At 42.0% G+C, this 26,908-nt stretch overlaps 1 protein-coding gene and 1 non-coding gene across 3 annotated transcripts in view; both read right to left on the bottom strand.

Moving 5' to 3' along the window:
• vamp4 (vesicle-associated membrane protein 4) overlaps positions 1-21,063 on the bottom strand; it is a 54,516-nt gene extending 33,453 nt beyond the window's left edge. For both annotated transcript variants that reach the window (XM_060830153.1, XM_060830154.1), the window contains exons 1-3: positions 20,838-21,063; positions 11,756-11,874; positions 3,980-4,026 (exon numbers count right to left, since the gene is read on the bottom strand). In XM_060830153.1, the coding sequence (XP_060686136.1) occupies positions 3,980-4,026; positions 11,756-11,821 (113 nt within the window). In that variant the 5' untranslated portion in view covers positions 11,822-11,874; positions 20,838-21,063. The remainder of the gene's footprint in view (positions 1-3,979; positions 4,027-11,755; positions 11,875-20,837) is intronic.
• A 4,891-nt stretch (positions 21,064-25,954) lies between these two features.
• trnad-guc (transfer RNA aspartic acid (anticodon GUC)) lies at positions 25,955-26,026 on the bottom strand. Its single transcript has one exon. It is a non-coding gene; the product is annotated as a tRNA-Asp (tRNA).
• Between the last annotated feature and the right edge of the window lie 882 nt (positions 26,027-26,908).

Raw genomic sequence — 26,908 nt, 5'->3', positions numbered from 1 at the left:
ATTTAAAAAACGTCTATTGTTTCTTTTGGCAATTACCTAAAAGTCAAAATCCTCGTTATTGATGGCTAATGGAACCTATGCTTTATCTACGCAGTTAAAATCCCTCAATTTAACTCTTAAATCTCGATTTAAAATTTATCTATATTCAGAACAAGGTAAAACAATGACTGCAGATTCTGGATTAGTGGTGTTGGAAGAGCACAGCAGTTCAGGCAGCATCTGAGGAGCAGTAAAATCAACTTTTTTTTCTTCCTGATGAAGGGCTTTTGCCCGAAATGTCGATTTTACTGCTCTATATATTCAGAACAAGCCTAGCTTTCTCATCTCTCAATAAGAGATCAGAAAGATTGTAGTTTCAAATACATATCAGGACTGTTTGGTGCAAAGACTCCAGAAATGTGACAATGTCTCTGAGCTAGAAAGAGGGGAGAGTGTGGGAAACCAGTGCCATGGTTCCAGTTGGCAAATAGATATCTGCTTACTGGGCAAGGATGAGAATGGACTCAGCCTTACTGTCTTTTTCTCCTGGGGTCAAATTAATTATCGACAGCATAGGTTCATAGTTATTAAACGATTATTTATGTAAGACACAGGGGCAAAGAAACTGCACCCTTGCGGAGGTTATTGTCAATGATGATGGTAGTGCAAATAAAAAATATTAATTTGTTTTCAAGTTTCTTGTTTTTGCTCACAGTCAGTTTAACACTATATACATCCAAAACTCAAAACATACTTCTCTTAAGTGAGTTGTGAAACATTGCTGAGAAGAAAGACAATGAATAAAATTTATGCTCTTGTCCTGTGATATTATTTTGGAATTGATTTAATGCCAATCTATAAAATATAATATTCAATCCTGACAGTTTTGGCATTGGTGGAAAATTTCTAAATCAAACAGTAATCAAATTCACAAATAAGTACAATGACAGTCAAACTTGGGTATTATTCAGCACTACCAGGTATTTTCCATAACTAAGGGAATAGATAGTATCCTTTGCAAGCCAGATTGCGAGTTCCACATAGTATGTTGCCTGTCTGGTGCTAGGGTGCAGGAGACCTCTGACCGGCTTGAAAGGATATTGGAGCGGGAGTGGGAGGAGCCAGTTGTTGTGGTCCATGTGGGACAAACAACATAGGCAAGGCTAGGATAGAGGACCTGTTCAGGGATTATTAAGCATTAGGAACAAAATTAAGGAATAGGTCCTCAAGGGTTACAATCTCTGGATTACTACCTAAGCCATGTGCATATTGGCTTAGGGATAAGAAAATTAGGGAAGCAAACATGTGGTTATGGGAGTGGTGTGGGAAAGAGGGGTTCCATTTCTGGGACATTAGCATCAGTTTTGGAACAGGAGAGATCTGGACCAATGGGACAGCCTCCACCTGAACCAATCTGGAACCAGCATTCTAGTGATAAGGATAGATAAGGTGTTCACTAAGGACTTTAAACTAGTGAGCCGGAGGAGCAGGGAAAGGGAAAATGATAGGAAGTATGATAGTAAGTAAAAAGGAATGCAGCAGGTTAGCATATGTGCAGGAAGGTTTAACTACAAGGCAGTCTATGAAAGAAGTGAAAAGGAAGGATAACTCAAGAGATGTTACTCTAATAAAAAGTAAGATAGAACATGAGAAAAAACTAGCACAGAATATAAAATATATAAAATGAAAAAAAAAGTGGCTAAAGTAAACATTGACCCTTTAGTGGATGAGAAGGGGCATTTAGTTATGGGATATGAGGAAATGGCAGAGGCATTGAATAGGTATTTTGTGTCGGTCTTCACAGTGGAGGACACTAATAACATGCCAGTAACTGACAAAGAGACAAAGGTAGGTGAGGGCCTGGAAGTAATCCTTAGCTAATGGAGCTAAGGATAGTCAAGTCTCCTGGCCCTGATAGAATGCATCCCAGTGTACTAAAAGAGATGGCAAGAGAGATAGCAAGTGCATTTGTGATAATTTTTTCAAAACTCGCTGAACGCTGGGGCAGTTCCAGCAGATTGGAAAACAGCAAATGCGATGCCATTGCTTAAAAAGGGAGGTAAACAAAATATGGGGAATTATAGACCAGTTAGCTTAACCTCTGTAGTGAGGAAAATACTTGAGACTATTATCAAGGAAGAAATAGCAAGGCATCATGAAGGACAGTCATACTTAACTAATCTTTTGGAATTCTATGAAGACGTTATGAACATGGTTGACAATGGGATCCCAGTAGATGTGCTGTACAGAGATTCCCAAAAGGCTTTCGACAAGGTGCCGCACAAGATAGATACATGGAGTATGGGTAAAGTATTAGCATGGATAGAGGATTGGCTGACTAACAGGAAGCAAATAGACGGAATAAATGCGTGCTATTCTGGTTGGCAACCAGTAACTAGTGGTATGCCTCAAGGACCAGTGTTGGGACTGCAATTATTCACAATTTCCATAGATGATTTGGAGTTGGAAACCATGTATAGTCTGTCAACATTTGCAGATTACACTAAGATGAGTGCCAGAGCAAAGTGTGCAGAGGAACATAGATACTTTAAGTGAGTGGGCAAAGGTCCAGCAGATGGAATACAATGTTAATAAATGTGAATTTTGGTAGGAGTAATAATAAAAGGATTATTACTTGAATGGTAAAAAGTCACAGCACATTGCTTTGCAGAGGGTCCTGGGTGTCCTTGTGCATGAATCATAGAAGGTTGGTCTGCAGGTACAACAGGTAATTAGGAAGGTAAATGGAATTTTGTCCTTCATTGTTAAAGGTGTTGAGTTTAGAAAGCAGGGAAGTGATGTTGCAGCTGTATAGGGTACTGGTAAGACCTCACCTGGATTACTGCATGCAGTTTTGGTTCTCCTTACTTAAGAGAAGGATGTACTGACACTGCAAAGGATATAAAGGAGGTTCACTAGGTTGGTTCTGGAGTTGGGGGGGTTGGCTTATGAGAAGCGACTGAGTAGACTGGGATTATATTGATTGGAATTGAGAAGAATGAAGGGGGAGCTTATACAAACATAAAATTATGAAGGAAATAGATAAGATTGACGTACAGAGGATGTTTCCGCTGACTGGTGAAACTAGGACAAGAGGACATAGCCTCAAAACTAGGAGGAGCAGATTTAGGACTGAATTAAGAAAGAACTTCTTCACCTAGAGGGTTGGGAATCTATGGAATTCACTGTGAAGTAGTCGACACTATTTCAGTAAACGTTCTTACAGCTAAGATAGACTTTTTTTTGATCAATAATGGAATTCAGGGTTACGGTGAGTGAGTGGGTAAGTGGAGCTAAGGCCACAAACAGATCAGCCATGATCTTATTGAATGGCAGAGCAGGCTCGAAGGGCCAGATGGCCTACTCCTGCTCCTAGTTCTTATGTTCTTATTTCCATTGAATCTTTTAAAAAAAAGAACTCAATCCAGTTTGCATGCAAGTTTGGGATATCTAAAATTCAGACAGGGCTGTTTCCAATCAATGCTGTCTTTTTGTTGGATGAAGTTGGGAAAATAGAACTGGTGATAACAGCAAACTAAACAAGGACATGGGATCATACACAGAAGTTAAACCTAAGGTTCCATGTTTTACCCTCACAGAAACTTAAGTACAGCAGTTTGCAATAGGAATTGGCCCTATTTAAGGAAAATTCCCCAAAAACAGCTTTTCACAAACAGAAATACAACATATAAATGCACTGCAGAAAGTTAAACAAAATTTTTCTGGGTCATAAAATTCAAGTCTGTCCTCTAGTTACTGACAGCAAAAACCAAGAGGAGATGCAAAGGTAGTTAAATCATTTTTAAACGAAATACTAATACAATTGCAGAAAATGATAGGAAAGCAGGCAGTCAATTTCAATACTGACTCCAAATAGGCATGAAACCTTATTATCTCAGCAGAATAAACTGCTTTGCCAGTCCTTGTGAGGATCCAAAACCAGAGCTTACTGTCATGGAATTGAAATTTACTGCATGATGAAATGAGAGCACGTACTCACAGGAAAAAATCTTCCTCTTCATCAGAATCGTCTTCTAACAGGTTCCGCTGTAAAAGAGGTTAAAGTTAGTGTGAAAGATGTCAGTCATTAAAGGTCACGTGGTTAATTCTGGAAGTTACACCATCACTTTCATAAAATCGGTTAAACTTCACAACAGCTTGAAGACAACTGTTTGGTCAGGGGCTCATTTACCTATAGTTTCAAATTTGCATAAACCCTTATACTTGTATTTGCTGCCAAGTGGTTGTTTAATAATAAAGGGCAAAGCATGCAGAACATATGTTGACTGTAGGACATGGTATTTTTGTTTTGTCTTCACTTCAATAACTGATGAAAATGTTCAGATTACATACTAACTTCAAAAGATAAATGGCCTGGTACTTCATGAAGATTGATTAACAGGGCAAGTACTTACACCCTCAGCCAAGTGATCGAGACCAAGTAATCACAACAGCAGACTGGCCTAGTGCTTCAGATAACTTTGGAGACCATCCCCACCAATATGGCAACAGGCTGTACAGACCACCCTGTAAGCTGGTTATTTTTTATTTCATTTTTTTTTAAAAAGGAACGTTGCCCCCACTTGGCCTTCCAGCATTGAATGTCCACTCTCACAGCATGCTTTCCAGTAACTACTTGACCATTTCAGGGAAAATCACTACCAAGTGCCTGCTTCCAGGTACTGTTTGGGACTCCCACTACACTCAACCACCTCGACCCAAACTCAATTTCAAGTGACACTTTGTGATGTTATAAAAGATTAATAGAATCTTTATTTGCATAATTGCAAACCAAATGATATCACAGCATGTCATTTCCACAAAATTGATTTAAAAAAGGTGATTTTCAAGTACATGGAAGTTCATTAGAACATGTTTCACTATACTGCAAATTCACTTACAGCATTGGATCCTATTGCTTCTCAAACAGATAATTCGTTATTTAAATCTCAATTTTACTTGTCAAAAATACAAGATATCACGGTTCAGCTACAACATACAACCTTTTGGACCTCATCACCTGGATTCCAAGGGACTTACACTGTAGCATAAAAACATAAAGGTTGTTCTGTTCAAGAATGTGAAAATTATTTAGTAGTTATCTCTGACATACAAGACAACTTCTAGTTTAGCAGCAACTCATACTGCAATTCAATCTTAGAGGCTGAGATCTTTTCAGCAATATTTTTATGCACACCTTTCCTGCACCCTTTTGCATAGAAATTACTAGACAAAAAAAAAATTATAATAGAAACACAACATGCTTAACCCAGGTCACGTCTCAAATTAGTCATGAACGACATCCCAAATATGTATTTTTCTGAAACAAATCCATCAACTTGTATTTGAGTGAATCAATGTTCCTATTTTCACCAACTTCCTCAGAGGCGTCCTCTCCAGATTTATTTATCTGGTCCCTGAATAATGGGATGCATAGATATGGGATTAGAGGACCAGGAGGGCAACCACATCAGGAACAAGTCAACATCCTGGCAGCAGGTTGGCTCACCTTTGGCGAACAGTAGACCTCACCACAACTACTCCTGTGGTGGATTTTATCCCCCAACAGATGGATGGAGGCCAGCTTCACGGGTCTTCAGTTCATGAAGTCAATGCAGGCAACCAAGGGCACTGCCATGTTTTAGGTTCCATCACACTCATCTGCCTGCCTCTATAGTGCTCACCTCTCCTGGTGGGGCCTCTGACTGGGCCACCAGCCTTGGAAATGCACAGACTGCCCTCAACAGGATGGCATGTACAAAGGCAACTAATTAAACAAAAGGCTGCCTCTAGATGGTTTAACTAGTAGGTCCACTGATCACAGGGTGCACTTAGAATTCCATGCAGAACCAACAACAGGGTTCCAACACCCAAAAAAAGAGAACGTTAACATATTGTTCCAAATGTGATGCAAGAAATTATTAACTCGGCCTACGGTTGATTAGTGTGACAGCAGCCAAAAGATGACTGGAATTTCTGTCGATAACCTAAAGTACAGTAAACATGCATTTAGGTCAAATGAAATGGCCCTACTATAAAGCTCCATAGGATAATACATGCTTGCCTGGGAGATAGTTACAAGCAATAATTCAAACAAGCACATCTATGACCATTACAGCAAAACTCAGAAGGTGAGCATACTTTAGTAATATGACAAGATTGAAATTATTTGCAACTTTTACATGTATTACTCTTTATTTGGGCTTTATTAAGCTCAAAATGTTATGATACAATGACAGAGAAATGAAGAGAAAGTGGGAGTGAAAGGGTGGGGAACGAAATCATAAGCCCTGAATATACCATGTTCCTGATCCTCATATTAAAATTAATGATGAGCACATAGTTCAGCTTAATTGGACAAAGATGCTAATTTACTTCTTCCGATATCACTGCCTTGTTATTCAGTTGTACTGTTAAGAAAAGGAAGTAAATGTAGGTCAAATATTTGACAATCATATGGAAAATGAATTCAATCACAGAGTTTTGTTGTTGTTACTAACTTCCAAAACAAGTATCTGCTCAAATTAACAGGTTCAGCAAAATATAAAATTTTCCGAAATATACCAATCGATACTAGTGCTTGATTCTGCTCTTGTTCATTCTCTGTCTCGGGTGGGAAGGTATGTGAAACAGTCTGTTTTCGCAAACACATTGTCCACTTGAGTTAAGGTTTTGCATTCAGCTGTTCTAGGCAAGAGGACTGGGGAAAATGCACATAACAAAAAAAAGGGACTGTAAGCTGTTTCACTGATTGATCAGCAGGAGGAGTGTTTTCAATTGTGACATTATTTTAATAAAAGGTTCACATTTTTAGATATTTGGAGGAAGCAAAATGTGTTATAGTTTATATAAAATGTACATTTACAGAGGATTCCTGATTAATGAATGTAACCCCATGCAAGGGTATTTTAATATTAATTTTAAAGATCACATGAACATTTCCTTATATTTACGAACGGCTATTTCACAACGGCCTGCATTGAGTTCTGACTTGCATACAAAACGACTTGTAAATGAACTCAAGACCAGAACCTGCTCAAAACCCTGGGATTACCTGCAATTGCAAAATAATGTGGCAATGCCAGAATTTAAAGAAATCTGTCAGTGAGCAGTAAGGAGATAATTCTACTGTAGCAGACTGGTAGTTCAAAGGGCAGATGAAATGCATGCAACGGTAAACAGACAAAAGCATTTTGAGCCCCCATTTTGTGCTAGACATTGGTTTGGCTTCAACTAATTTCAGTATCTATCACAAAATCTAAATGGAGCAAGTGCTGGAAATGTGAAAAATGAACAAGAAGTTAAAAATTCAGCAAAGTTGGAAAGGCAAAGACTGATTAGGAATAGTCAACATGACTTTGTGCGTGGGAAATCATGTATCACTAACTTCATTGGATTTTCTTAAATAATGAAGAGGATTGATAAGGCAGGGCGGTGGATGTGACCTATGTGGACTTCAGTAAGGTGCTAAATAAGGATCCTCATGATAGACTGGTTAGCAAGGTGAGATCACATGGAATACAGGGAGAACTACTTGGATATAGAACTGGCTCGAACGTAGAAGGTGGTGGTGGAAAGTTGCTTTTCAGACTGGAGGTCTGTGACCAGCGGCGCACCCACAAGGGTCAGTGCTGGGTCCAATGTTTTTTGTCATTTATATAAATGATTTGGATAGGACGTATGGTTAGTAATTTTGCAGATGACATGAAAATTGGAGGTGTAGTGGACAGTGAAGGCTATCTTGAGTGTACAATGGGATCTTGATTAGATGGGCCAAGGAGTGGCAAATGGAGTATAATTTAGATAAATGTGAGGTATTGTATTTTGGAAAGACAAATCAGGGCAGGACTTACACACTCAATGGTAACGTCCTGGGGAATACGGCTGAACAAAAGAGACCTTGGAGTGCAAGTTCATAGATTCTTGAAAATGGAGTCACAGGTAGATAGGATAGTGAAGGTGGTGTTTGGTAAGCTTGCCTTTATTGGTCAGTGCATTGAGTATAGGAGTTGGCAGGTCATGACGCAGCTGCTTAGGACATTGGTTTGGCTTCTTTTGGAGTATGGCATGCAATTCTGGTCCTGCTTTAGGAAGGATGTTGTGAAACTTGAAAGCGTTCAGTAAAGATTTACAGGACGTTGCCAGGCTTGGAGGGTTTAAGCTGTAGGAAGAGGCTGAATAGGTTGGGATTATTTTCCCTGGAGTGTCTGAGGGGTGACCTTAAAGAAGTTTATAAAATCATGAGGGGCGTGGATTGGGTAAATAAACAAGGTATTTTCCAAGGAATGGCAGAGTCCAGAACTAGAGGGCATTGGTTTAAGGTGAGGTGGGTGGGAAAGATATAAAACGGACCTAAGGGGCAGCCTTTTCATGCAGAGGGTGGTGGGTGTATGGAATTAGCTGCCAGAGTCCTGATGAAGGGTCCCAACCGAAAACATTGACTTTCCTGCTCCTCCAATGCTGCCTGACCTGTTGTGCCTTTCCAGCTCCACACTTTATCCGCTCTGACTTCCAGCATCTGCAGTCCTTGCTAACTCCAAGTCACTGAAAACCATACTGCAAAGCCTCTTCGAAGGATGCCCACCTTGAAAAGGTTTTCCTCCTCCCTCCATAAAGATCTCAGTGGGGTCTCTCTCCCACTGCAACCCCCAGGTTACCTCATCCACCCTGGAGTTCTTCGACCACAATCCGCTCCTATAGCCACATCTTGTTTCTCAGCTCCTGTTTACTTAGTCGGCTTATCCCCCACTAACTCCAGACAACCTTCAGACCATCTCAATTTGGACCAAACTGTGACAACTGTTATCTACAGTACCTGCAGAAACAGTTCACCCTTCAAATCCTCAGTTCCATGCTTGCAGCTACGCGGTGACATCTCCTCTCACTACAGTCAGTCCTGCCCAAGCTCATGGTTTCTCTTCCCCAGACCCACAAAGGACCTCTACTATTCTGCATTCTTAGCTGGATTCACAACGTCAACAAACACTTCCTCTCCACCCTAAGATCGTAAGTACACCAAAACACTTGACTCCTGATGAAGGGTCCTGACCTGAAACGTTGACTTTCCTGCTCCTCTGATGCTGCCTGATGTGCTGTGCCTTTCCAGTGTCATATTTTATTGGCTCCGACTTTCAGTATCTATAGTCTTTAGTATTTCCGAGCTGCCAGAGGAAGTGGTGGAGTTTGACACAACTACACTAAAAGGCATCTGGATAGATATATGAATAGGAAGGGTTTAGAGGGAATTGGGCCAAATGTTGATAAATGGGACTAGATTTATATCAGATATCTGGTTGGGCATGAACGAGTTGGACCAAAGGGTCTGTTTCTTTGCTGTACGTCTGTACGATTCGAAGGTCAGAGAGCAGCTATGAAGAGAAACATAGAGTTAACAGTTCAGCCCAATAAACTTTTACCAATGCCTACCATCTGATTTGGGGATAGGAGTGGCTGCAGCCTATCATTCTCCAGTAGTATGTTGAGTGACGAAGAGTTTGCTGCCATGTGGGAAACAAGGCAAACATTCTGCACTGGAAATGCCATAAAACTAGCTTATGACAGTGGTGAAGCAATGAGCTCACATTATGCTGTAATCACTACCAAATGATTTTCTTGTTCCCATTGTGACATCATGATGTTGATATCCTGAGTGGGATATTCTGCTGCATGTTATAATCCTAAATTTAGGGAGGGGCTGTTACATTGTTATGTAAAAGTAGCTAAAGAATAGTTTTAAGTCTGATACTCAAAACATATTCTTCAACATGACAAATACTCAAAAACAATCTGAAGAGATAAAACAGCCATCAGATTAACAATTTTTGTATTATCAGAAGCCAAAGAGTCAATTGAATTATTTATGTGAAATCATTCAAACAATAACACACATTGTTTACAATCTATGTATGCACATATTCACCAATGTTGACACCGTTCATATAGACTACTGGTCTCAAAGATTGAAAAACATGTGCTGCATTTGAAGATCAAAGAGTTTGATGCATTTAAAGTTAATGCACCATGTATCACCAATTTTTCCCTTCACTTGTTATGAATGAAGTAAGGTTTGTAAAACAATTCAATAGGTTTGTGCTCACTTCACTTCTCCAAGCACCAGCTGCAGAGCAATAAAACTTATTGTTTCCTTCCAAATAGGTAGTTTATCAACCAGAAGTTCATTCAGGAGTAGGGCACACGAGAAAAAAAGTCACCACCTTTGGCCAACTAACAAAATAGATATGAAATAACATGATGAAGAACATGAAACATTACCTTGATCAACATGAAACATTAATTCTATTTCTCTCTCTGCAGACGCTGCCTGACCTGCTCTGTTTTTCTAATTTCTTTTGCTCTCATTTGAAATTTCCAACTTCCATTTCACTTTCATTTCAAAGATTAATAAACTGACCTGCAGGACCATAGCTATAGGGCAGCAAAGGCTGCTTCAAGGAAGGCATCCTTGTAAGAGGATTCGCAGTAGGTTAAAATCTTCGAGTAAAAAATGAGGTCTGCAGATGCTGGAGATCACAGCTGCAAATGTGTTGCTGGTCAAAGCACAGCAGGTTAGGCAGCATCTCAGGAATAGAGAATTCGACGTTTCGAGCATAAGCCCTTCATCAGGAATAAGCATGGATAACCTAAACTTACCAAGAACAAAGGCTCCATTTCTTCCATCCACAATGGCTGCCCTGCATTCCAGGCATTACATGGAAAGATAGTGTCACCAATAATACAGTCCTTTTGAGGACAAAACTGCCAAGCATGCTAGCACTACTAAGCAAAGGTGACATCACTGGCTTAGGCGAATGCACAGAATGCAAGATTACTGTTCTTACGTCAAGCAAGTAGGCAGCCTATTCTACGAGAGTAGCAGGGTTTCAAAAGCTGCGATTCAACAATGCTGCCAAAAGGGGCATGAAAACTCTAAAAATTAATCATGAAAAATGGAAGCTTCTAGCTGATAATTGATGCAAATTGCAACATCAGCAGTAGATAGAAGTTCACCACGATGACAATTAGTTTCAGAAGCTCCAAAGCAGACATGAATTCTTGCCATCATCATTGCAGGGGTCATGTCATATTACTGGCAAGGGGCAACCTTATTAGCGGCACTCGTGGGAGTCTTTGCTTTTCTAAAATTAGTTATTCAGTCATCAAAAGGAGTGCAGATGATCTCATCTTATCTTACCAAAGTTTTGAAATCACATTCCCATCATCTCCCACAATGGAAGGATACCAACCAAACTTTTTTGAGGCATTTCTTTACACTAAGTTCTGTTGTTACCTCTTTATGCATCATATATATGCAGGAGTTATTCAAACACAGGGGCCTTAACTTGAGCTTATCCCAATCACGCAACATCCACACTTATCAGAAAATTTATTAAAAAAAGGCAACAATTTCAAAATCATGAGTGCCTTAGTTAAGACTGGGTAACTTTAAAAAATTATTGACTACATCACATGGGCTCAAGAGAGGAATTAATCATGCCTTAAAAAATTATTGCAGAAAGGGGACAGAAGTAATGGGAAAACACAAATCTGCACCTCACTCAGGGTTAAAATTTACCATTCTGCTCATTTAAACCACATTGAAATTCCTGGCTGAAACAGAGTAGCAAAGCACTAACATCTGTTGGTTCTTTCATGGTACAAATGCAAGGTTCCATTTCGAGTTCTGGAGAAAATAAAAGCCCATTCCAGACTTCCTAAATGGCTCATTTGCGACATTGTTAATGCTATACATAACAAATCAAACAGTAAGAAATCTTACCCTTTCACTTCTTATGGAACCTGTCACATCGTCATCATTTAGATGTCGTTTAAATTTAGGTGGCATGATTACTGCCCAATGGAATGTGGTCTCTTCAAATTGAAGTACAAATCTTCAATCTAAAACAAATAATTGAAGGGAATTATTAATGTTATGCATTAGGAACAGGAGTAAGGCAATCAAGATTAGAGTCTGCTCTGCCAATTACATGAAGACTGACACGGACTTTGTTGTATTTATTTGCATTTAGTCCATATTCCTTGATATCATGACATTTTAAAAAAAATTAATGGATCTTGGTTCACATTAACTCAGCAGCCACAGCCTCTTCTGGTGAGAGGTCTCAAAACATTACGACACCTTGGCTTCCTGATTTTGCTCCTGGGTGAAAAAGTTCTAATTTGACTGAAGACTAAATTTCCCTGAACTTTCAGAGAAAATAACATTTTGATCAGTTTGCTCTTCAATCTGTTGTGCTCACCTGAATACAATTTATGCAATCTGTCCTAGTAACATAGCCTTGAAAGCTAATACATTATTCCCAACCTGCATTGTCCAGATTTGAGCACAGCATTCCAGATCAATTTTGACCAATTGCTTAGAGCAATTGTCCGTCAAAACCTTATTAAAAAGGTCCATTACTGCTTAATTCTGTCACACAGGAAAACAGATGAATGAAAATGGCAGCTAATGGCAGAGTTTTTAAATATATAAAACTGAACTTAAGACTAAGCATTGAAACTGATTGCGTGCAAATTCTAAACAAAGGGCCTGTTTCCACGCTGTAGGGCATCTAATCCAATTAATAAAAGGTTCTAATTTAGCACCAATGAAAGCTCATCAAAATAGGAACAATCTTTTACGAGTAAGACTACGACAAATTTTCCACAATTCCACTTGCGCTCTTCACAACTTCCACAAAAATGAAAACTTGAACCAAAGAGGTTAGCTTATGGACAGTTGTCAAATCAGATCCAGGACAGTAAGACAGAAACTAAGATAATTTTGTAGAAAGAGTTTATTAAATATTCAGTCTTATAACTTCTACAAACCAGTTCCACTTCCTCTTCTTTTATAACTATCCAGTCAATTAACCCCAATCACCAGCTTACTACTTGATAATGACCTGCTGTTGCGATCACAGTATTTGTATGGCTGGTCCAGTTCAACTTGGTCAATGGTAACCTCAGGATGATTGTTGAGGGATTCAGTGTTGGTACTGCCATCAAATCTCAAGAGGTGTTGATGATTACATTCTCTCTTGTTGGACGTAGGTACTACTCAAGCTTTGATACTGTCCAGCTTTTGCTGTATATGGACAGGTTTTGCTTCAGTATCTAAATTGTTGTGAATTTTGGAATCAGTGAACATCCCCAATCTGACCTTAAGACAAAGGGAAGGTCATTGATGAATTAGCAGAAGATGATTTGGCCTAAGATGCTAGCCTGAAATATCCTGGAGCTGAGATGATTGACAAACAACGATAATCATCTTCCTTTGTGCTGGGTATGATTCTAATCAGCAGAGGTTTTTCCTCTTAACTCCAATTTTATTAGGACTCCCTCATGCCCACATTTGGTTAAATGATGCCTTGATGTCAAGGGCAATCATTCATCTCCAGAATTCAATTTGTTTTCTATGCTTAGGCCAAGGCTTAATGAGGTCAGGTCTGGCCATACCTGAACTGAGCATTAGCAATAAGGTTAATCCTTTCCAACTATCACTTAATAGCACTATTTATGATGCCTCCCAGCACTTTGCTGATGACTGAGAATTGGTTGATAAGACAGTAATTGGTTGTTTGTATTTGTCCTGCTTTTCGTGAAAATAACAGCTAGGCAATTTTCCAGATTGTCTGATCGATGTCAATGTTATGGCTGTACTGAAACAGCTAGGCTTGAGCCATAGCTAGTTCTGAAGGAATAAGTTTTCAGTAGTATTGCCAAAATATTCTAACAGCCCATAGTCGAATAGCCCCAAGGAATGCATTTGAATTACTTGGATGCCCTACTGTAAGACTACTGTTTCACATCACAACAAATGACCTCACTTGGACCTTTCCACTCATTTAATCACATTCCCGGGATTGAAATTTATTTCTGAAGGCTCAACAAATTTTCTCAAACTTCAGGCTGAATGAGTCAATGACCTTCTCACTGTTGAGGGGATTCAAGTGCTCAGAAAAACAAGATGTCAACTGTAATTCCTTACCAGCCATGGTGATCATGCTCATTACCAAAAGGAACTTTGGATTTCACCCAAAAACAATTGATATGGATTGAAATCTCCAGTAATTTGCAGTGAGATCTGGACTGTCTGTGCTGGGGCAGATCTTAACTTACAGCTTGGTTGGTTTGCTAAGATGTTATAAAACATTACACTTAGTACCATGATTTATTTCACAATTCCATGACTCAAGGGACTTTATGCTGCCATATTTATAACAATTTCCATATTTTCATATGCATCCCTAAATTCACCACTGGCAAGGTCACTCCCATTGTCAGTTAGGAATTTAGCTGGTGCTTCTATCCTGGTCTGTATCCAATTCTCCACTAACAACTAACTGTTCTTTCTCTTCACTATATAATATTTTCAAATAGTTAAAACTAGTTGCCATTTAAACAAAGCCCGAGATGATTCTTTTTTTCCTTATCCCATACATTCAAGTTCATTGCTATGATTTCGTTAAAGTCTGGACAGTGACAGTGTCCTCCTATTTCCTTTTTATACACATTGTATTTAGTGCTGATCTTGTCTATATGTTTAGTGTACCCATTTGCTTCTTTCTCCTGCATACTTTCATAGGTTTTTTTTCGTTAAACACCTATCCCATGATATGAATGACACCTCTTTAATATTTTGATTAGAGAAATTCGAACTTATTCGAGGGATACAATGGTGTCTGGATTATGTAAACTGACTTGCCATATAACTGCATTGCCTTGTGGTGTTCCATATCTAATTTCATTTGAGTCTTTCTCATTGACAGTCGGCAAAAGAGTAAGATTAATTCACCTGACATATGCCTGTGGTGATAAAGTGGTTTAGTATCGCTATTTTACAGCCAACAGCACTTTCTTCAGTGGTTCCAGCATGGTGTTCCTTGCCACACCCCCAAACTTGAAGAAGGTAGATGCCTCCAATTCCTGAACCTTACTCCAATCCTGATGATTTGAAGAATTATGGTGAAATTTTAATAAATCCATTCCATGTGTACTAGATGTGCATCCAACACCAAATACTGTGTAATTGAATGGTAACTGAATTTGTAACTGTAACCAAAAACATTTAGCTCTGCACGATGCTTCCTATGGCCAGGATAATTCCTCCTCGCTGATCAATATCACCCCCATTTTCTCCTTCTGAACCCTCTATCATAGGTGATTTCAAACTCACCATTATCCCATTTAAGACTATTGAGTCTCATTTAAAACATCATTTTGCCATACATCCGGCATTCCTGGAATTTGTTCATTTGTTATTTTTCTCCAATTCCCGTTGTTTGACTTTCTGCCAGATATATCTCAAATTCATTCCTTTTAGCTATGATTCTTCTTTCACATTCACACTCGTGGCCTCTACCTGAATGACCTTGAGATGCTACTTCCACTGAGTGTTCCATTCTGTGTTGTTGCTGCACGTTCTATTTCAGTCACAAGAGACACTGGGAATGATTGTTTTTTCCAGTTGTGTTTAAAAGATTTATTCCAGCAGTTCTAAAAGTGTGTGTTTTCTATCTGAAAATCTAACCTGAAATAATATTAGGCATCCATCCACTTCAACACTATTGCAAAGTTAAAGGCAACAATCTAAAAGTAAGCATTGATTACTTTTTCAAAACTTGCATATCCTGTTAAATCCTTTTATCTGCATCTTCCTTTCTAAATTTAAGTGTCACCATGCCTCATTTAGGTAATGTTATAGATTTTATCCATAATATTTAATACAAATTTTAAACCTTACTCAGGCCAACCTTTTACTTTCTACCTCTGAGAATACTTTACAAATGATCTTGCTTCTAGTAGGAAGTGGCTGTGCCAAGGCCATATTCTTATCTGAGAAGAATGCAACTATTTCCACATATCCGCTCCATATTTCCATTGATCATAAGGTTCGGTTTCACAGCAAATTAATAGAAAATCACAGCCCAATACGTTACATTAGGTTTCAATAACTCTTCTCAAAATTAACTCAAAGTTTCTTTCATTAAAATGAATTCCCAGTTTCCACCTTTAGGCAACTCACCCCTGCTACCAATGTCAATTTAGATTCATATCAGTTAGTGAGGCAGAAACCAAGTCATGTTTCTTTGTGAATAGCACTTATTAGGTACTCAATCTTAAAGTTCCTTCCACCCACCAGTGCCACCTGCCTCCCCCTTTACATGCTTTTCTCGGAGATGCTATTACACACCTCTGTCTTACACACGACGACCAAATCACCAGTGTTACCAAATAAAACAATTATTAACTGCCTCCCCCTTTATATTTACCCATTCAGTTAATTAATTATCCTCAATTGCTGCCATATTAAATTTGGTCATCCTGTAACACTCTCAGATTGTCAATTACCAGCAAATTAAGAGAAATTCCACTTGCTAATTCACATTAGAACCTAGAGAGCTGGCATTCAGAGGTTTTCATCATTAACTTGATCCAATCAGCCAAAAACATGACTTTCATCCTGCCAATCTGGGCTGGACTAGATCCAAAGGCTGAAGGCCATTTTCTTAAGCCAGTGTGCTATTCAACACAGATTTTTTAAGATCATTAAACCCTCCTGAACAATGCCATTAAAGTATACAGAAAAATGTGATCTGAAAATGTAATTCATCACTTTTTAAAAAAAGTTAAACAGACCCAGATGGTTAGATTGATACTGCAAAAAAAGATTTTTGGCTTTGATTATATGAAACAAGCAATGTGGAAGGTTCTGTCTGAAAGGATGTTGGCAACAGATTCAACAATAACTTCTTAAACAGGAGCTAGCATATACTTGAGATCATTTTGCACAGCTATGAGGAAAGAGCTGGGTGAATTGGATAATTCTTCCAAAGTATCAGCAGAATATGGTAGGCCGGGAGAGCTCCTTTTATGGTGTAAGATTTTACAATCCTACCAGAACAAATACACCAACTTTCTGGCTACTAATCTATTACGGACCAGGTCAAACCCCCACAAAATGTTTTAAGAAGGTAGCCTTGACCCTAACTGTTTTTTATTTTAAAAGCAAATGTGAAGTGGGTGTTCCAAGTGTGATGCAACTGGTCAAACCACTTCATTTTAAGCATAACAGAGTTTATTTAAACACTACAGTTGAAACACGAACAAAGGAAAGTGGAATTCAGAATAACTTAACTATTGGAAACTTAACAACCCAATACAGTACCTATTATAAAATTAACTGTTCCAATACCGTAACATCCCATAATCACACTCCTTGGCAAAAAGGTAAGTTCAAACACAGATTCTTACAAGCACAAGTGAACAACTTCCAGATAGAAATTTCAGAAGAAAATTAGAGGAATTCTTTACTGAAGCTGACAAGTCCCAAGGATCTCAAATCTTGTGACTGTTATAGCTAAAACAAACTGGAAAAACCCTGAACTGGGAGAACTGGCCACTCCCCTTCTATTGTTCAACTAGACACTTCCAACACCTCTGCCTTTATGACCTCTCTTCAAAAAACAAAGACAAAATAAACTTGTTAAAGTGACAGCATCGTCACAAATGTTTCTACTAACAAGGTATAATTACATCATGTGTTTCCACCATCCCCTCATTATTTTTGACATCACTTTTATTGATATCAAACTGTCAACTTTTGTTGGCAGCCCTCCTGCCATTTTCCAAAACAGGAAATGGGAATGGTTGGTGCAATTAGTAAAAGGGTTTCAGACCAAGAATAAAAGAAATAGTCACTGTAATTTTGGGGCAACTGAAATCATTGCTCCTCTCCAGATGTTTTTAAATCAACCGGTTAAGAAAAGTTATTACACACTTCTGGAACAGGTGGCCCTTGAACCAAGCCCTTTAGGTCCAGAGGTAGGGAAACTATCACTGACAACAGACCCGAAGAGTTTTATGCCCACAATTCATGGTTGTTTTTTTCTATAACTGGAGCAGGTGGGACATGAACCCAGGCTTCCTGACACAGAGTTAGGGATACTACTTACTATATGACAACAACCCACTCAGTTGACCTCAGCTGTGAAAACACAACATTCTGAAAGTCTTCAAATTAATAGCTTAGCACTCATAGTTCTTCAAATACAATCAGTAGCAGAGTAGAAAATAATTTGCAAGTCTACAAGTTCCTACCAATGTTTACTGCCATTGCTTCACGATGATCCAGGAAATAAAGCAGCACCTCGATCAACAAATTGTCACGTTACATCACCATAATATTTCCTGTCCTTAAGATTCAGACACTTGTTTCAATTTCATTATTCAGCTCTCACATGCTAATGAAACATATATGTATCACACTAGTGTAAGAGATAGTTTCAAAGAAATGGATTATAATGGTCAACTTTTTTAAAATATAAAAGCACCAAAGAGACAGCTAAATTTATACATCTTTAAACAGCAACAATGTTTCTTTTGCACCAACTGCAATTATGTTACAGACAGTTTAAAGTCAAACCAGTACCAGACAACTCCTACAGGCGATCACTCATACTTTCCAAACCTGTGGCTTGTTTTTCTGCACATTTAACATTGTTACAAAGCAGAATCTGCTTTGAAATAACACAAATGAACAGTGCAATTGGCCTGAACATGTACAATGTTATGTACATTTCTATCAACAGCCCTTAAACTGCCCAGAGTAGAAAACCCAGCTTCAAACCCTAGGCCAAACAATCTAAACTGTAGTAGCATTCTGACAATTGGGTCTTTGAACTTGTAGGGATAGGTTGGTGATAGAGCCTGCCAGAGGACTTACAATTGATTAGTATTTGTTTAGTTCTGTTACTAATTGTATACACATAGAGGTCAGGCAAAATAGAGTCATACTCAGATAGGTTGTCTACCACAGACAGATTACTTGTCAACTTTCATTGACCTGGCTGGAAACATATTCCAATGATTGTTAGCATCTCAGGAGAAGAATTGGCAAAATTAAAATCTCCCTCGGTACTCTTTCATCCCTCAGTATCATCACAAAAATAGATTATCTGGTCTTTATCTAATTGCTGTTTATGGAATCTTATTGTTATAAACTGCTGAATTTTCTACAATACAACAGTAGCTAAACTTCATAATATTTCTTCGATGGTAAAGAACTCTAGAACATCCTGATGCAATAAGCAACAACTTGCTTCATATAGAAACTTTATGAAGCACTTTGAATCTAGCAGAACATTCTAAAGTATATCTCAGATATTTTCTTGCAAAGTGTGTAATCCAGCTAGATAATGAGACATTAGGAGAAATATTCAAAAATGTAAGTGAAGACGTAGATTTAAGAGGCCCCTCAAAGGAGGCAAGTAAGAGAGTGAGTGGTATATTTTGGGGGCAAATTTCAGACGTCAGCATGGAAGCAAATGAAGGCACAGTTAATAACACTGAAGTGATTAAAACTGGGCTTATAAGAGACCAGAACTGAAGGAAGAGAGATATCTGGGAGGAGTGTTAGGCTAATGGAGGTCAAAGATATAGGGGGAGGAGAAGGGGGGAAGAAATGTTGTAAAGGGGGAAACTTGGTGATGGTGGGGGAAAACCCGGTGGTGGTGGAGAGGAGAACTCACCGATTTGGGGGGGGATCTTGGTGGGGGGGATCTTGGTGGCGGCGGGGGTGGCAGTGGCGGCGGAAACAACATGGCAGTGGTGATGAGAAAGAACTTGGCGGGGGGGCGGGGAGAAAGAACTCGGCGGGGGGGCGGGGAGAAAGAACTCGGCGGGGGAAGAACTCGTGGGGGGGGCGAACTCGTGGGGGGGGTGAACTCGTGGGGGGGGGCGAACTCGTGGGGGGGGCGAACTCGTGGGGGGGGCGAACTCGTGGGGGGCGAACTCGGGGGGGCGCGAACACGGGGGGGGGGGGGGAGAGACCTCGGGGGGTGGGGAGAGACCTCGGGGGGGGGAGGAGACCTCGGGGGGGGGAGGAGAACTCGGGGGGGGGAGGAGAACTCGGGGGGGGGGAGGAGAACTCGGGGGGGGGAGGAGAACTCGGGGGGGGGGAGGAGAACTCGGGGGGGGGAGGAGAACTCGGGGGGGGGGGGGAGGGAGAACTCGGGGGGGGGGGAGAACTCGGGGGGGGGAGACCTCGGGGGGGGGGGGAGACCTCGGGGGGGGGGGAGACCTCCGGGGGGGGGGGGAGACCTCGGGGGGGGGGGGGGGGGGGGGGAGATGGGGGGGGGGGGGGGGGGGGGGGGGGGGGGGGGGGGGGGGGGGGGGGGGGGGGGGAGGGGGGGAGACCTCGGGGGGGGGGGGAGGGGGGGAGACCTCGGGGGGGGGGGGGGAGAGACCTCGGGGGGGGGGGACCTCAGGGGGGGGGGACCTCAGGGGGGGGGGGACCTCAGGGGGGGGGGGAGAACCGGGGGGGGGGGGGGAGAGAGACCTCGGGGGGTGGGGAGACCTCGGGGAGGGGAGGAGAACTCGGGGGGGAAGGAGAACTCGGGGAGTGGGGGAGGAGAATTCGGGGGGGGTTGGAGAAGAGGGGGCGAACTCGGTGGCTGGGTGGGAACGGGGGAACTTGGTGACGGGGGGGGGGGGGGGGAGGGAGAGAGAGAGATTCGGTGACCAGGGGGAAAAGAGGGTGGGGGGCAAATGCTGTGACATGGGGAGGGGACAATCTCTGTGACGGGGGGTGAGTGGGGTGGGTTCAAAAACCTGAGGGTAGGGGGTGTATTTGATCTGGGGGTGGGAGAGCGAGAGTGTCTGTGTGCACTTGGAGGAGGGAGGTCCTCTCTGTGCCAGGGTGGGGGGAGCACTCCGTGACTGGGGGGGTCTCTCTGACCTCGGGGCAATGGGTGGGGGAGCTCACTGGGGCCTGGTGGTTTTGGGGCGGGGAGCACTCCCCTTTGCGTCCAAGGGGGTGATGCTCCCTTCCTCCCTCCAGCCCTGGGTCTCATCCTTACCTTCCACCCGCCGCCTCCTCCTCCGGTCTGGTGTCTCTCGCCCAGTCCCGGGCTGACGGTGTCTGCACGGCCTGCTCACTCACACTCACCGGGCCTTGGTCTGGTCTCTCGGGGCCTGGCCTTAGTCTGGTCCCTAGGCCTGGGCCTCGAGCTCTGTCCCTGGGCCTGGGCCTGGTCTCTCCGGGCCCCGGGAGCTGCAGGAGAGCGCGCGGCCTCGGACGGACACAAGCCCCGCCCCCCGCCGTCTCCATGGAGACAGAGTGTTGTCTTGGGCGGAGGGGGTGAGGTGAACACAGAAAGGTGTCAATGTGTGTGATTTAGAGGGAGAGTGGGTGAAGGTGGGGTGGAGTTTGGGGGGGTGGGCAGGAGAGACAAGGAGGTTTCTTGTCATTTGTTGCTGGGATGTGGGCATCAATATCTGCCCCCTTCCACCCCACACCTTAATTGCCCAGACAGCATTTGAAAGTCAACCCCATTGCTATGGGTCTGGAGTCACAAAGGATATCAGTGAACCATATGGGCTGGGGGTTCATGTGTCAGTCGAGATCACAACTATTATTGTTGATTTATTTATTGTCAAGTGCATTTGTTACACATGTATGTCACAAATACAGGTGAAGGGTGCTGCATAATGTCGCTCCTGTCCGGAGAATTCTTGAGAATACCCGAAATCAACCAGACATAGAGAATAATGGCAGAAAAATAAAGAAATGGAGTTAAAGGTTTAACAGCACAGCCCTTCTTAAGTGCTCAGCCGTGACCAATGCAGACATTATTACACCAGCTTTTAGTTCTACATTTTTTTACTGAGTACCGGAAGGATGTTATGAAACTTGAAAGGGCTCAGAAAAGATTTACAAGGCTGTTTTTGAGGAATCGGGCTATAGGGAGAGTTTGAATAGGCTGGGTATGTTTTCTCTGGAGCATCGGAGGCTGAGGGGTACCGAAGGAGGTGGCTCGGGAAATCGTGGATGCGTTGGTGGCTATTTTCCAGAGTTCGATAGACTCAGGGTCAGTTCCTGAGGATTGGAGAGTGGCTAATGTTATACCACTTTTTAAGAAAGGTGGGAGAGAGAAAGCAGGAAATTATAGACCAGTTAGTCTGACCTCAGTGGTGGGAAAGATGTTGGAGTCTATTATAAAGGATGAAATTACGGCACATCTGGATAGTAGTAACAGGATAGGACAGAGTCAGCATGGATTTATGAAGGGGAAATCATGCTTGACTAATCTTCTTGAAATTTTTGAGGATGTAACTCGGAAGATGGATGAGGGAGATCTAGTAGGTGTAGTGTACCTGGACTTTCAGAAAGCTTTTGATAAAGTCCCACACAGGAGGTTAGTGAGTAAAATTAGGGCTCATGGTATTGGGGGCAAAGTACTAGATTGGATTGAAAATTGGTTGGCTGATAGGAAACAAAGGGTAGTAATAAATGGCTCCATTTCGGAACGGCAGGCAGTGACCAGTGGGGTACCGCAGGAATCAGTGCTGGGACTGCAGCTTTTTACAATATATGTTAATGATATAGAAGATGGTATCAGCAATAACATTAGCAAATTTGCTGATGATACAAAGCTGGGTGGCAGGGTGAAATGTGATGAGGATGTTAGGAGATTACAGGGTGACCTGGACAAGTTAGGTGAGTGGGCAGATGCATGGCAGATGCAGTTTAATGTGGATAAACGTATGGTTATCCACTTTGGTGGAAGGCAGATTACTACTTGAATGGAATCAATTTAAGTAAAGGGGCAGTACAGAGAGATCTGGATGTTCTTGTACACCAGTCAATGAAGGCAAGCATGTAGGTACAGCAGGTAGTGAAGAAAGCTAATAGCATGCTGGCCTTCATAACAAGAGGAATTGAAGATAGAAGCAAAGAGGTGCTTCTGCAGCTGTAGAGGGCCCTGGTGAGACCGCACCTAGAGTACTGTGTGCAGTTCTGGTATCCAAATTTGAGGAAAGACATTCTGGCTATTGAGGGAGTGCAGCGTAGGTTCACGAGGTCAATTCCTGGAATGGCGGGATTACCTTAAAGACTGAAGCGACTGGGCTTGTATACCCTTGAGTTTAGAAGACTGAGAGGGGATCTGATTGAGACATATAAGATTATGAAAGGATTGGACACTCTGTCAGCAGGAAACATGTTTCCGCTGATGGGTGAGTGCCAAACCAGAGGACACAGCTTAAAAATATCAGGTAGACCATTTAGGACAGAGATGAGGAGAAACTTCTTCACCCAGAGAATGGTGGCTGTGTGGAATGCTCTGCCCCTGAGGGCAGTGGAGGCCCAGTCTCTGGATTCATTTAAGAAAGTGTTGGATAGAGCTCTCAAAGATAGTGGAATCAAGAGTTATGGAGATAAGGCAGGAAGAGGATACTAATTAAGAATGATCAGCCATGATCATATTGAATGGCGGTGCAGGCTCGAAGGGCTGAATGGCCTACTCCTGCACCTATTGTCTATTGTCTTATAGAGGTTTATAAAACCATGAAGGGTTTATAAATAGACAAAGTTTTTTCCTTGGAGTGGGGAGTCCAGAACTGGAGGGCATAGGTTTAGGGTGAGAGAGGAAAGATATAAAAGGGATCTAAGGGGAAAATTTTTCATGCAGAGGGTGGTACATGTATGGAATAAGCTCCCAGAGGAAGTGTGGTGGCTAGTACAATTGCAGCATTTAAAAGGCATCTGGATAGGTATATGAATAGGAAGGATTTGGAGGGATATGGGTCAGGTACTGGCAAGTGGGACTAGATTGAGTTGGGATATCTGGTCGGCATGGACAAGTTGGACTGTAGGGTCTGTTTCCATGCTGTACATTTCTATGACTATGACTCTACAAATTTCACCATCTGTTATGGTGGAATTTGAAACCAAGTCGCCTGAGCATTAGTCTGGCTTACCAGTATCATTACCACAGTCTCTTCTGGTGGGCAGTAAGGGTGGGAATTGGAGGAAGGGAGGAGTTGGGACTCTTGTAGGGGAATTGGGATGTGATGATTTGGGATGGTGTGAAATGGGGGATATTGGATGGGGGGAATAGGGAGGGAAGGGAAAAATGGATGAGGGAATATGGAGGGGGAATAGGAAGGTGGGGCAATTGGGAATGACAAGGAGAATGGGAAGGGGGACTTTGGTGCAAAGCAGTAACCTTGGAATGAGGGTAGGGTGGGTGGATAGGAGAAAGGAAAGATGAAGGTTAGTTATCTTTTTTCACTAAAGTGTGGTGTTTCACTTGGAGGTTGTCTACTTGGTTACTGCTTTTGCCCCTACAGTAGTTTAAAAGGATAGCAACTTGCTGGAAACATTTTAGGCCACTGACCATTTAGGCAGGGCAAAACACCCCACCAACCATCTAATATTCTCACCCCCCTCCCCCACTTCAAGTTGCCACTGCAAATGCAAATTAGAATTAATGAGAACTTATAAAAACTGTGGACATTTCACTGTTTTTTACGACTACATGGAACACATTTGTGTGCTTGTTTATTAAATATGAGAAGTCAATTATTAATGCCAAATTTTCATATTAATTCAACAAGCAAGCATGTATGTTTGAAACAGTATGTAAAATCTTGGCATTTTTTTAAAAAGCTAAAACTTACATCAATACTAATTGAACAAACTCAACAGTAAAATCTTGCACATAAGTTTTGTTCATGTTAAGATGACTCATGGAAGCCAGGCTGCTTACATGACACATGATGAGGATGAGAGTGCTGGTCATTTTCCTGTGGTCTCATGTGGTTTTGCACATCAGTGATTTCTACTTTGAGCTAACCTGCACAGCACCTGGAAGATCGTGGTGTACCAGTCCACTTGGACCCTCTGTCAGAGAAGCTGCTCGTACTTGGCCAACAGATACGTCAGAGAGGCCAGTTATCCAGTTATTCTGCTTCTTCGCTAAGTAGATATCTGCATTTAACGGTTCCTCTCTGTTTGAACAGTTTTGCACTCAGAAATGAGAGATGGGTGGACCAGAATCCCATCCACTCCAAAGTCTGGTACTCTAGCTTCAACGTGCTGATAACAAAGACATAATGAAAAAGACAATGCTGGCCTTTGTAGCAAGAGGATACAAGAAAAGGAGCAGGGACATATTGCCACAGTTATAGAGGGCCTTGGCGAGATCACCCCTGGAGTACTGTAGGCAATTTTGGTCCCCTTATTTGAGGAAAGCTGTTCTGCCTACTGAATGAGTGCAGCAGAAGTTGACCAGACTGATTCTTGAATGACATAATTGATGTATGAATTGGATTGGTCAGGACCAAATTCCCTAGAGTTTAGAAAAAATGAGGAGGGGGGCTGGTGAGATTGCTTAGAAACCTGTAAAATTCAACAGAACTAGACAGGGTAAATTCAGGAAGGTTGTTCCCAATGACAAGGGAGTCTAGAACTAGGGGTCACGGTCTAAGGATATGAAGTAGGCTATTTAGGATTGATGAAGAAATTCTTATTATACCAAGAGGGTGGTGAGCCTGTGGAATTCCACACCACAGAGAGTGGTTGAGGCCAAAACATTGAATGTTTCAAGAAGGGCTTAGTTGTAGTTCTTAGGGCTAAGGGGGACAGTGATTAGCACCGCTGCCTCAAAGCACCAGGGAACTGGGTTCAATTTCAGCCTTGGATGACTATCTGTGTGGAGCTTACTCGTTCTCCTGTGTTTGCACAGGTTTCCACTGGATGCTCCGACGGTCTAAAAATGTGCAGGTTAGGTGAATTGGCCATGCTAAATTGGCCAATACTGTCCAGGAGAAAGTGAGGACTGCAGATGCTGGAGATCAGAGCTGAAAATTTTTAGATTAGATTACTTACAGTGTGGAAACAGGCCCTTCGGCCCAACAAGTCCACACCGACCCGCCGAAGCGCAACCCACCCATACCCCTACATATACCCCTTACCTAACACTACGGGCAATTTAGCATGGCCAATTCACCTAACCCGCACATCTTTGGACTGTGGGAGGAAACCGGATCACCCGGAGGAAACCCACGCAGACACGGGGAGAACGTGCAAACTCCACACAGTCAGTTGCCTGAGGCGGGAATTGAACCCAGGTCCCTGGCGCTGTGAGGCAGCAGTGCTAACCACTGTGCCGCCCAAAATAAACACTGAGTCCTCCCCGGCGGGGAATTGAACCCCGGTCTCCCGCGTGACAGGCGGGGATACTGACCACTATACTACCGAGGACTTCACTGACCACTATACTACCGAGGACTTCACATGTGTTGCTGGAAAAGTGCAGCAGGTCAGGCAGCATCCAAAGAGCAGGAGAATCGACGTTTCGGGCATGAGCCCTTCTTCAGGACCATACTGTCCAGGGATGTGTGGTGTGATGAAGCTGTTCCTTAAACAAGTCCTTTATGCAGTCTTTGGTTTTCTTTTCAGAGACGTCGTAAATGACGCACACTCCAAAAAGTCTTGGGTGTAGGGTTTTAGGGCCAGTTTGATAATAGCTAACAGATAATAGCCTCAGGGAAAGGCCTTCAAGTTTAAAAATGCTTGTGTGGCCAGTTCTCCCAGCTCAGCTTCCCTCTGGTTTGGTATTTTTAGTAGGGGTGTGAAAAGACTGCTGAACCCACTGAAGCAGGTCCAAGTTGGTCCTCTCTCTCTGACTTTTTTTCTTGTAAGAACCTGTGTTTAATTTTATTTTTTGAGCCAAAGGGTGTTTATGGAGGTTGTTGCAAGTATTTGGAACAGCATCATTAAGTTGGCATGATCTGTTGGGTTTTCAGAGAGGTTAAATTATTCAGTATTCTGTTTTTTGTGTTTCATTCAGTAATTTTGTAAATAAATTCTGTTTTGTTTAAAACTAAGTGGTTTGACCAGCTGATTCTCTCCTAGAATATCAACTGTACACTAGCTTAAAACAACTCTCAAAGTTAGGATCTGGGCTACCTTCTTGAAATGTTTTGAGGGGGGTCTGGCCTGGTCCATAACAGTGGTCTAGGTGAATTAGCCATGGGAGATGTAGGGTTCTATGGGTAGTGTGGGGGACTGGGAAGCATTCTGTTCAGAGGGTTGATGCAGACTCAATAGCCTGAATGGCCTCTTGCCACACTGTAGAGATTC

The sequence above is a fragment of the Hemiscyllium ocellatum genome, chromosome 9, assembly GCF_020745735.1.
Source record: "Hemiscyllium ocellatum isolate sHemOce1 chromosome 9, sHemOce1.pat.X.cur, whole genome shotgun sequence".
NCBI classification, from domain to species: Eukaryota; Metazoa; Chordata; class Chondrichthyes; order Orectolobiformes; family Hemiscylliidae; genus Hemiscyllium; species Hemiscyllium ocellatum.
Note: the sequence above shows the minus strand (reverse complement) of the source record. Positions and strands in the feature narration are given on the sequence as shown.